At 48.3% G+C, this 11,986-nt stretch overlaps 1 protein-coding gene across 14 annotated transcripts in view; it reads right to left on the reverse strand.

Annotated features, from left to right (window-relative positions):
- rbfox1 (RNA binding fox-1 homolog 1) overlaps positions 1-11,986 on the reverse strand; it is a 184,500-nt gene that overhangs the window by 49,623 nt on the left and 122,891 nt on the right. Inside the window, exon 1 of one of the 14 annotated variants that reach the window (XM_035523577.2) lies at positions 3,644-3,819. The exons of 10 other annotated variants lie outside the window; for them this stretch is intronic. Coding sequence is in view for 2 of the 4 variants with exons in the window: in XM_081710911.1 (XP_081567037.1) it covers positions 2,227-2,424 (198 nt within the window). In the remaining 2 variants the exon portion in view is untranslated. Of the gene's footprint in view, positions 1-1,555; positions 1,579-2,226; positions 2,530-3,066; positions 3,091-3,643; positions 3,820-11,986 lie in introns of those variants that run through there. 3 more of the 14 variants (XM_081710913.1, XM_081710911.1, XM_081710917.1) reach the window with 3 other exon arrangements.

An 11,986-nucleotide genomic window follows, 5' to 3' on the forward strand; every position in this document is an offset into this window, starting at 1 on the left:
AGCTAAGCCTATTTATTCTACCGCTGAGAATTAGTCTTAAAAATGAAATTTGGGGAACCTCCTGACTGAGGCAAATACAAATTGAATACAAGATATAAGATGCATATAATCAGAATTATTGTATACAGAAGTAGCAGTGGCTCAAGTCCTTTAGTAAGAGTTTTCTCTTATATCCTCACTGGCTGTAATTATTATCTCGCTTTCTCACTAGCTGCTCTGAGGTTTGTCCCGCTTGCTCATTGGCTGTTGCTCATCACTGCTTGTTGCAGAGATACTCACACTACAAGATTTGACAAGATTAACGTCAAACATGTTTCGAACATTGACAGCTTGGAAAATCACAGCGGGAAAATCACGCCGCTGAACCTTGACTGGTGCATTTGGACACCAAGGCCAAAGGATCATCTGTGGCAGCGAAATCAGGGCTAAAATCATGCGGTGCGCACCTGGTCAAAGGAAAAGCGAACGGCTGAAGAGTGAATCCACTCTGCTCCTTTCCTCTGAACAGCATTCCATGCTGACCTCACCTCGGAAGTTGAAAAACCCCCTTGTGATGTAACAATAAAACAGGATGAGTTCCCGTTTTTCCCTATTCCAGGAGGCCACTCTCGTGTGAAACGCAGTGTTCTGGATCTGAAAGCACAGATGCAGGGCCCCATGGACAAAAGGCAAGATGCCTTCTCTGGGAGGTCACCCCAACGCAGATTCAAAACACAGCAAAATATAACCAGTGAACCCTCCTCTAAAAATACCACGTTCACATTAAACCGCTGTCTACAGCTCTCCCCAAAGACGTCTTTCTCATTTTGGCAACATATGCAAATTTCTGGATTTGAATTTATTTATTTAATTTTCATCACATCTGCGGAAGGTATTAATTCTGCTCTCTTATTTTAATACATGGCTTTATGACTTGTAATTGCATGATTTGCATTTTTTCCCCCCACGCCTATTATAAATAATCCATGAAACATGCGCTCTCGCTGCCAAGCTGCCGTTCTGTTCAGTTTTTAATCTGGTGAAACAGTCGCTTTATCTTCCATTGCAACCTGGGTTTTATCGTTTTGTTGTACCGTGGTGTCGTTCATGTGGAAATGTTTACAAAGCAACAGACCTCGTCCCTTCACCCGCTAACGGCGGAGTTTAAAGTATTAAGGCGGCCACGTCGTTGCCTGTGGCACGCGGCACGTAGCTCTCTGTCATAGGAGCGGGACCGTCGCGTGCATATTTTGTGACACCTTTTTCAACAGGAAGGGCCTTTTTTCGTGTTTATCTCCAGCGTCTGTGTTTTCTGCCCCAGGTCGATTAACCCTGCTGTTCGCCTCCACCCCTCTGCAGGGTGGGGGGTGGGGCATGGAGGCTTCGGTTCTCGGCTGCCGTAGTGGCACTGCGGAACGCGATGCTCTATCGCGGAAAAAAAACAAACCAAAAAAAAAAAAAAACCCCCAACACAGGCCCTCCACAGTGAGGCCCCAACACACCCTGTGCCCCCTTCCACGGCTCCACCCCCCGGGAGAAACCCACGACACACGAAAGAGCTGTGCAGGGTGCTTACCTCTGGCTGGGATCTCCGGGTGCATGCCAGACTCTGAGGCAAACATGAAAAGACAGAGAGACGGAGGGGCCGCACACTCATGTGCAAATGCGTTTTGCACATGTCAAAACATGCGGTCCCTGCAGCAGAGCCATGCCTCAAATCAGACCTGAATGAGTGCACACTAGGTCACTTACACTAGGGGCTCACAGAGCGACTGGAAGTTTTTTGGGGGGGTGGGGGTGGGTGCAGAGAGGTTTGGAAGCGAATACGCTGCGTTTGTGATGGTTCAGTTCAGAACAGTCATGAATTGGTTTGGGATTCGTGAATTTAGTATTCACATCTTGACAAGGCATCCTGAACACAAGCCTTCCGCAGGCTTACTGCAAACATTCAAAGGCGAAGCCGTTTTAAAACAGAAAATCATATGGCAAACCAGACTGGCATTACTTTGATTATACATTCTGCTCTCCAACGTCTGTCAAGTAGGGCAGAATTTCAAATGAGAGGACTGGGAGAAATCTGCATGATGTATTCCGGATCTAATGAGAGCTAAAGTAGATTGCAGGCACGCGGCATACACGATGCCCTGTGAGTAACACCACTCCGGTGTGCCAGCATAATTTGCCCTGATGTGCCAGCGTGCCTCCTCCGTTCAGGCAAGTCCAGAGGATTCACCCACCCGAACTCACCTGCTGGGGACGGAGAGAAAAAGAGAGGGAGAAAGAAAAAAAGAAGTGGTTCTGCCTGCTCTCCGCTCCCACTGCCGTGCCCCCCCGTCGGGGTGGGGCGGGGCTTCCACGCGGGCGTGCAAGGGAGCCTCGTAGGTGCTGTGCTGTGTCGACAACCAGTGATTCAAAGCGCAATCCAAAACTTGCATAATGCCCCATGCACCCACATTATGACTCACTAAATTACATAAACTGGATATGGGGTGCTCCGCTGCTCATGGCCGCATCCCACAAAAATAGTCCTCAGCCGAAAGAGGAAGTACCGTGCCTGCTGCGAAAGCACACGCTCCCAAAAAAAGAGCAGAGAAGCATTGGGCACGGAAACGTTCGGCGAGATTCACCCGCTACTCCCCTCCTCGCCAGCAAAATATGCGGGAAATGCAACTAAAAGCTTAGTCACAGACTTAGTGACAGAGAAATGAGCGCAAGCGACACGACAAGAAAAACTAAACGTTGAAAAGAAATGGTGGAACCTTAAAATTGTGAAATATATTAAAGAGCTGAGCAGTTATTGTTGTTAAGTCTAGTGACGCAGTAAATGCTGAGCCTATCAAAACAACACCACATGGTGAGCATGCAGAAGAAGAGGGCTTGAACTACCCCAATACATCCTCATAGCTCCTCCTATTACAGAATACACAAATAAATACCAATAATAATAATGGATATATGGATCTATATACTCAAAGCAATTTCTCCCCATTATTCTTATCACAAATAATTTACCACCTAAGGTCACATATTTAACTATAACTTATTTTTGGTCTTGTACCTAATTTCTAATGCAAATGTCATTCTCACCATTATTGCTTCGACAGCCAGAGAGTCATCAGTACTTTACCACACAGAGAAGCCAGTTTATGAAGAGAGAGTGAGACGGGGAAGAAAGAAATCAACAAAACAAAGCAGAATTCCCAGCTATTTCAATTAGGCATCATTATCTCCCATTTCACCCAATTGCTATTCTTCCTCTACAGCCAATTTCCGCCAGCCGGGATTAAAGCATGGTTGATGTTTAACAACAGAGCAACTCCATGCTTTGTTAGCTGGGTGAGTACACTTTGAGAATAGGGCAATCTCTTACATTAGCATACAAACACACACACACACACACACACACACACACACACACACACACACACACACACACACACACATACACAATCAGAAGTGAACAGGCATGCTCTCACTGAGGTGCTCAGCAGAAATTCCCACTCTTTTATGGGTCGGTCTTAAATCCAAGCAGAGTCAGCTCGAACAGCACATTATAAAACACCCCCACCCCCCAACCCACACACGCACACACATGCGCACACACGCACACGCTTCAGCCACGGGTCCCCTGGCCGAATATTGATTTTAATATATCCCAACTCACCCCGTTGTGCGGCGAGCTCTTTGGAGACTGAATGGCAAGCAGAGTCTGTTAGTGGAGACGGAGTGGCTCCGTGGAACACACTCGTGCACTCTCGCACTTGAGGAAAAGGATCATTTCAAAAAGCAAGGCAAGAAACAGAAATATGAGCACGAGGGGTACACACACAGAGCCAGAGGAGCTAGGGAGAGAGCGAGGGGGGGGTGAGAGCGAGGGGGGGGAGAGAGCGAGAGGGAGAGAGAGAGACAGAGGAGGGGGGAGAGGGGGGAGAGCGAGAGAGAGAGAGAGAGAGAGAGGGGAGGGGGGAGAGGGGGGAGAGTGAGAGAGAGAGAGAGAGAGAGAGCGAGGGGGGGAGAGAGCGAGAGGGAGAGAGAGAGACAGAGGAGGGGGGAGAGGGGGGAGAGCGAGAGAGAGAGAGAGAGAGAGGGGAGGGGGAGAGGGGGGAGAGCGAGAGAGAGAGAGAGAGAGAGAGAGAGAGAGAGAGGGGAGGGGGAGAGGGAGACAGAGAGAGAGAGAGAGAGAGAGAGAGAGAGAGAGAGAGAGAGAGAGTGGGAAACAAGAGTGAGCAGGAGGGGCGAGTGAGAGAGAGAGAGTGCGAAAGAGAAAGAGAGCGAGGGAGAGAGATGGGAAATTAATAATCCCAGAGACAAGTCCCCTCTATGTTATTCATCAGCCTGCCTCTTCGCGTGATGCGGAGAAGCTGAGATATGCAGATGGGAGGGGCGAGCGGCACACTCCATTGGCTGCCTCTCTTCATTCCTATACATCGCAGCCAATCCTCTCCCTTTTTCTCCCCCTTTTCTTCCTGCCTGGAGGTACAAATATACAGTAGCCGCCGAGCGGCTTCGGCAGAGTTGAGCGAGGAGAGGAAAAAAGACAGATGAGGGTCCGCGAGAGAGACAGAGAGAGAGAGGGAGGGAGAGAGAGAGAGAGAGAGAGAGAGAGAGAGAGAGAGAGAGAGAAAGCGGGAGGGAGGAGAGAGCCAGTGAGGCAAACCCGCTGTATAAGAAATAGTGCTCACGGGCTCAGCGATGCTAGCTCTGGTTAATGCACTATTAACTTTATTTGAGCTGACTTCTCATTTGATCCTCTGTGATGGGGTCAGTGAATGGTGAGCAATTTCCCTCCCCAAATCACGCCATAATGAAATTGCTGCCCATTTCCCAAACCTATAATAATAAAAAAAACACAAGCGAAATAATGCAGGTGATGTTGGCTGGCTGCCCTCCCTGTCAGACATTACAGGCAATTCCTTGCCTCCATTTTCCATGTTACAATGAATACATTTCACAGCTCGCTTGCTCTGAAGTGTGGGTGGCGCGGCATAACATCCTACGCCGTGCGCGCGAGAATATCTAACGCTGGAGCCCCCCTCTCCCTCGCAGCCGAGGGGAGCCCATCTCCGAAGCTCCACACTCCGTCGGGCTCATCAATTATTGACGCCACCCGTCGGCCTTCCAAACTCTCATGCGTTAAATGTAGTTTCGGGTTACGGGACGCTCCGAGAGCAGTGGCAGGAGAGAGAGAGAGACACAGAGAGAGTCACCGGCTTTCCGCGGGACGCACGACACGTGTGTGCGAACGCTGCACTTTTTGAGGGGACCAGGCCTTCGATGGCGAGGCCCCCCCCCTCCACCAGTGGGCTCCGGCGTCAGCATCAGAGCTGACTGGCGCATTGTTCACCGTTCAGACGGGGTTGCACCCTTCAGAAGCGAAGCGGACCTGCTCCATTCACCACCTAAACGCTCTGTAATCATTCCCCACTTTGGCAGGGTGTCACGTGGTGGTGGGGGGTGGGTGGGTGGAGTGGTAGCACGTTAAGTAGGTGACACGTGAGACGCTGGATCGCACGTGAGAGCACTGGGGCCGGTCCTGGCTCGTTATAATCAGCTAATTAAGCACATCAGTCATGGCCTGCAAACGGTGCCACAATTCCCTTTGTAATCAAATGCATTATTCAAGGAGAATAAAAAAGAGAAGAAGGTGGTGAGTGGAGCAGGTAGGGGCAGCCGCAGACGGCGGGCCATACCATGACGAAGAGAGAACGGGGGAGGGCACGCTGAGGCTCACACCTCTAGTTTATTTTTTTCCCTTTTATTTGAGGCTGGATCTGAAGTTCGATACTCTGCGAATGCAAACACAAGCTGTTGACTGGGGGGGGGGGGGGGGGGGGGCACTGGAAGCTGTGTAACGAGGCAACCGCACCAGAAAAACAGACGGTAATTACCACTGCCCTCTCTCACACACACACACACACACACACACACACACACACACACACACACACACACACACACGGGAAATGGAACATGGGTCTGAATGGCTGGGAGTCACCTAGCCTTCTCGCCCCATTCCCGACCAATTCAAACTAATCTGCTCCTTGATTTCGGGGGGAAATCAACAAACATTCATGCTGGCGGAGAGGCGGCGCGAAGCGTGCGAGGAGCACGATCATGGCGGGAGGCGCCAGGCAACGGGGGCCCTTTCACAATGATTTTCTCATTCAGCCAAGGCCTGGTGAGAGGCCTGTCTTCAAACCTGGTCTGACGCTCGTCCGAGACGTCCCCGCTGCATTACCAATATTCAGGAGCAGCGAGTCGTACTAATTACAGGGTAAACGCACGTTTGTGTCCACCACGCACACCAGTAACCAGCAGGCTCAAGGATGGCATCATAATCATCTATTGTCCAGCATATCCTGCGATATTCTACAGTAGTCACGCAGAAGCAGCCGGAGCTGGAAATTTCTCCAAGCTCTCTTTTCTTAAATATTGGGAGAATAAATGAAGGCTTAAAAATGTTGACATAATTCTACCCATATTAATGACAATGGAGAATCAAAATGCTTCATGGTGCATAAAATACTTGCTTAAATGGTTCTGGGTCTTTCGCACGTATTACAAGGTGGTCGCCTTCGTCATAATTTGTGCAGCCTCCGGCTCTCCACAAAACTCCAACGAGTGTCTTTATGGAAAAAACTACTTCCTAACCGCACTCATTCCTAAGGCCTTGAACTGCATTGAAGACAGACAAGGATGGTGTAGGCCTACTGTGATAGGCTAATGGAGCTATTAGCTAACTTAAATCATTAGTGAGTCCTCTACAAGCTGTTTTTGCTTCATTTATTCAATAACTCACATAATTGCTTGTTTTTTCAATAAGATGAAATGTATTATATTCCTAATGAGAGTCAATAAACATCCATGCTTATATTTTGTCACATGATACTGAGATAATAACATGGCACAACTGACATTTCGTGAAATGAAAATATCTTTAATTAAAATAAATAGAAAATAATTGTTCTACAAATACATTTTAAATGAATACACATGACAAATGCGGCCCTTTCAGTTCCAGCACTTATTACTTTTCAGTGGATGTAAATTTGAGCGGCAGCTGAATTGAAAGCAACACCCGATCTGTAATCTTGTCTCCAGAACCAAAGCAAAGTTATGCCCATATAAGGTAATAATGTTACTGACAAGATGGAATATATTTTATATTTATGCTCAACTACACTGCAAGAGGTTCCAGTGAACTATAAATGATAACAATACCTTGTTTTAATTTGATTTTAAACAACTAAACTAAATAAACATTATGTTGTATTTAATTTAATTTGGAACAGAACACTATTTTTTTTTAAAATGCTTTAACATGACTACTGCCATTTTCTTTAATGATATAGTTAATAGAACTCCTGAAAGACATGGTTTGTAGTGTTTGCTCAAGCCAGATGAAGGCACAGTACATGTGTGCGTGCATGGTCAGGATGGTACCACCTCCGCCTAATACCGAGCCAGGAAAAACCCTGGTGCTTGTTCTTTAACAATACAACAGATTGCTCTAGTGCTTGTAATAGAATCGTTTGAGGCTGCACAGTGTATGGTTTGCAATACGATATTGCGATACTGATGTCTACAACGCAATATCTCAAGGCACGATATACCACAAACAAAATACTCATGAGATCTTTGAAAGCATTCTTATAAGATACATCCATTCATGTGTGAGCGGCACATTTTTTTGCAGCGCACGCAATCTTAATATAACTTTTTGGATTTGATTTTGGAAACTCTTTATCCAGTTCAGTTCTATGACATTCATGTTTCTGACAACCGTATCAAACAATTTTGAGGACAACACTGGCCAGGCTGCCGATCATACATTTAAATCACTTCCTAAGGGCTGTCTCCAGTCTCCATGCCCCCAGACTCTCCCCTCCTCGTGCATCCCCCCCTTGGCAAAACGATGGATGCCCACCGCAGGGTCCCTTGTCCCTTGTGGGGAATACTGCTGCCATCTTTGGCCCGAGTGCGTGGAAATCGCAGACCCACTGCAGTGGAGCTCGACCTTCCGAAAGGTCACGGACCATGGGGAAGCCCTCTTTGAAATGATCGTGGGGTTGAGTGCCGACCCCCAGCCTCCACGGGGTCGCGGCCTCGTCCGTACCCGGGTGTCACTTCCGCGTGCCGCAGACACGCCTGAAAGCGCTCTCGAGCTAAACCGCACCATTTGAGAATGTTTTTCATGCCGCCCCATCCCCCCACTACCAACACCCCCCCACCCCTCTATCTGCTCACTGTTGGAGCTGTAATTGACTTTATGCTCCGCTCCCGATATCTTTGACATAGCTGATGGGAGCTCTCAGCGGGGGCTGGAGATATGTCATACAATCCAATCTCCTACTCTGCTCCGATCGCATCGATGATTTAATTAAAGGCAACAATGAACACTTTATTTAATGGCTCTGCAGCCCCACCTCCACTCACCTCCCCCATCCTGTCAACCCCACCACCACCTTGCAGCACCTTCCAGAGAGAATCCACACAGAAGCCTGCTTCGCTCTCTCCTTTGAAGACGGCACATGTCCCGCCTCCGTTTCCATACGCGACAAAGGGGAGGTGCACTGGGCCGAGACGCCATTGTTTTAGCTCCAGAACGGAAGTGGGGCGTTGGCAGGGGCCTTGCGCCATGCCGGCTGGCCCAACGCAGGCGTCATACCGCAATGCACCACCAGGAAAACCAACCCGAACGTTGGACAGGAAGTTCTGCGTGCATACGGTTCTGTGCTGCACAGCCATATGCCACAGGGAACGCGGCATTTGTGGATTAGTGGACTCCAGTGAAGGAGGTCGCTACAAGATGAAAATACATGGAGGCATGTATTTAAGCAGGGGAGGGGGGGCGGGGGGGGGGACAAATAAACAAAAAAAAGTTGCAGAGCAAAAATAGCATGACACAGCACATGTCAGAAAAACGCCTCACACAACAGCACCGGTATTTTGAGCAGTACCACTCAACACTACTCATATTGCTCACTGGGGAAAAAACTGAATGCCAACTGTTTGGTAGCTACGGAAAATAAACACCGCGTGTATTCTGATATACTGAAAATAAATGAGTTGTCGGCAGAAGTACAATCGGGCAGTGCACAGATTTACGCTGGGTTTTGAAATCTGCCAGAACAGCTCCACGAAAGTATCATTCTATAATGCGAGGCATACCACTCACGCGCACACTACCCACACACCCACTGCCTGTCCCCATTCGGCCGGCATAGGCCAACACGCCGTTGTTTAATAAGGGAGAAGGCCACTTTGACGGAATTAATCTGACAAAGATCAATAAGGAAGATGAGGCCTCATCGGGGGCCCTGGCCGGTCTCTCCAGCAGGCCGTGCAGTAATGTGCATGCACGGAGTAATATCTGCTTCATGGAGTAATATCTGTTTCTTGGCCAGCGAGATTATCCCTTAGTGGATCTGTCACTTCCCATTTCAGTTAACACACTGCTGAGTAGGGTTCATCACACCCTGGGAGAAACAACACAAGAAAAAACAAAAGACAAGAAAATGACGCAGCCCTGCAGACTACAAAACAGACTGCAGGCCTGCCTGTACCTGGGGAGGAGTGTCTACACAACAAAAGTCACCGTTTCAGAACGCGGGGCAATGCGGTACATTAACAACTGCCTTTTAAACTGGTGCTGGTGAATGGAGAGAGCCAGGGGCCTCTGGTTCTTCACGTAGGGGGAGGGGGGGACGAAGACATGGGGGTTAACTGGCTTCCAAGCAGCACGGCCACCCAGGCCCGTATCATTGAGAGGGTTGCAGCACACTCGATAGCTATCATCTGAGGCTGTCTCCTCTGCAGACGCGGATCAGCGGCCGCTAGATTTGATTTGGCGGGGTCAGGAGGTGGTGGCTTGACACATTAATAAACCCGCGGAGTCCTCAGCTCCCCGGAATCGCTTGACCCCGGCACTCGGCCCACCAATCCAAACAAACCCACTGCCAAAATGAAAGCCGGCCACGTATGGGGCACAGTTCCTGTCAGGTGCGGTCACCGCCGTCCTGCCCACTGAAACCACACTGACGTTTTTGGGAGTGCGGCTCACACAAAGATCGGAAATCGATGTCGTTATGATCACATATTCCAGAAGGAAAAAGGAAAAAAAAAGAACAAAGGTTCTTTTTTTGTTACAAGAGTTTGTTACTGGAAAGGTATTCTGTTCGCTCTTTGGTACATGTCAAAAAAATTGCTTAAAAGTGGTCCCAGTTTTAAAGAAAGTGAATTGTATAGGTTTCATCCAGTTTATTTGGTCTAATGATCACTGCTCCTGTTTCACAGAGCCAAGAGCAGAGGTGAACCTGCCCTGGCTGTGAGCAGTGAGCCCATACCCATCAGAACTGCCCTGGCCCGGACTGCAGTGAGCCTATACCCATCAGAACTGCCCTGGCCCGGACTGCAGTGAGCCTATACCCATCAGAACTGCCCTGGCCCGGACTGCAGTGAGCCCACACCGATCAGAGTCGGCACCTCCAGCAGCCAAGGGCCTCTTCTCTCAACAACAGCCATGGATTAAATTGGAGTGTCTTTGCAAAAAGGAATACATGATAAAAGAGGATTTGCACCAGGGAACGGAGTGCTTATTACAGGTCGCTTGCTTATTCATGTATTTTTGTTGCATTAATTAAAGAAGTTGTGAGAGATATAACTTTATCAAGCAGAGACAAGGAGAAAGTGAGTGAGTGTGTATGTGTGTGTGTGTGTGTGTGTGAGAGAGAGAGAGCGAGGGAGAGAGAGAGAGAGAGCGCATGATTATATGAAACACTCCAGGAGTCTCTTCTTCCAAGCAACTGTAATCCAGCCAAAGGGATTGTGCTAACCTACTTTTAGTAGCTAACTATGAGGCTACACTTCAAATCAAAGGCACGGGATCATCTGACACTGTACAACATTAGACAAGAATGTAGCAAAGCAGCAGTGTGGATCTCTTGGCTGGAGTGCTGGAGCTGAAATCAGTACTCAGAAATGTTGCTGGTCACAGGCCTCAGGGTCTGATGTATGGAGGTTTAAGGACTTCCTCTTAGAAAAGACACAACACTGTGGGGCCGGGAGATCAAGACAATTACGAACATCTCCAAACACCAAACCCTACTTCAGCCAGAACAACACTATTCAAATCAGAGCCCCCAATACTTCAATAATACAGTCAGAATCCGAAAGACACGGACATTTACAAACAAAAATCATTTTCACATTTCTTTTTTTGTACAGCAGTGGAAGTCAGTAGTCCGGGCTGACCGTGCCGTGGTGCGTATGTGTAATGTAACACTGGTGAACTGTGTTGAACTGGGCTATCGAGCACTGCATGCTTATGGAGCCAACACAGAGCCAAACTCCTGAACCCATGAAAAACAACAACAGCAAACAAACAAGCAAACAAACAAACAAAAATCAGGCAAGCAGTAGATAAATTTGACTCTGAGTGTGGCCGAGTTGAGGAAGCTAGGCCTTTCTGTACCCCCAGCCTGGCACTGTAAACACTGCACTCTGGCAGCACCTGCTGGAACTGGAGGAAACTACATGCACGCCCAACACACACACACACACACACACACACACACACACACACACACACACACACGCACACACACACGCACACACACACGCACACACACACACTTTCTAAACACTCAACGCAAATGCAGGGATGCAAGCGCACTCAGTGGAGCTCGCGTGTCGTGTGTTCGTCGTCGGGTAATTGAATAATAATCTAATTTGTATTTTTTTTTAGCCTGCTCCAGCAACTGGCGAGGATTTTTACAGATAAAGACAATTATCTCCGTCTCCTTTAATGTTTTAATTTTTTCAGCAGGCGCCATTATGCGGGAACAGATAGGGGGAGCGATGATTAAAATAGCAACCTGTGTTGGGTGCGGGAGCTTTGAAATGACTGGTCCTATCAGGGAGAATGCATGCGGAAAGCATCCCTCTACAGTCCACTAAATCCCTGGTGCTTAGCATATTGTACGCCTGCGACTGGTAAATTAGTCAC

The sequence above is a fragment of the Electrophorus electricus genome, chromosome 3 (assembly GCF_041902795.1).
Source record: "Electrophorus electricus isolate QZ-2024a chromosome 3, ASM4190279v1, whole genome shotgun sequence".
Classification (NCBI taxonomy): domain Eukaryota; kingdom Metazoa; phylum Chordata; class Actinopteri; order Gymnotiformes; family Gymnotidae; genus Electrophorus; species Electrophorus electricus.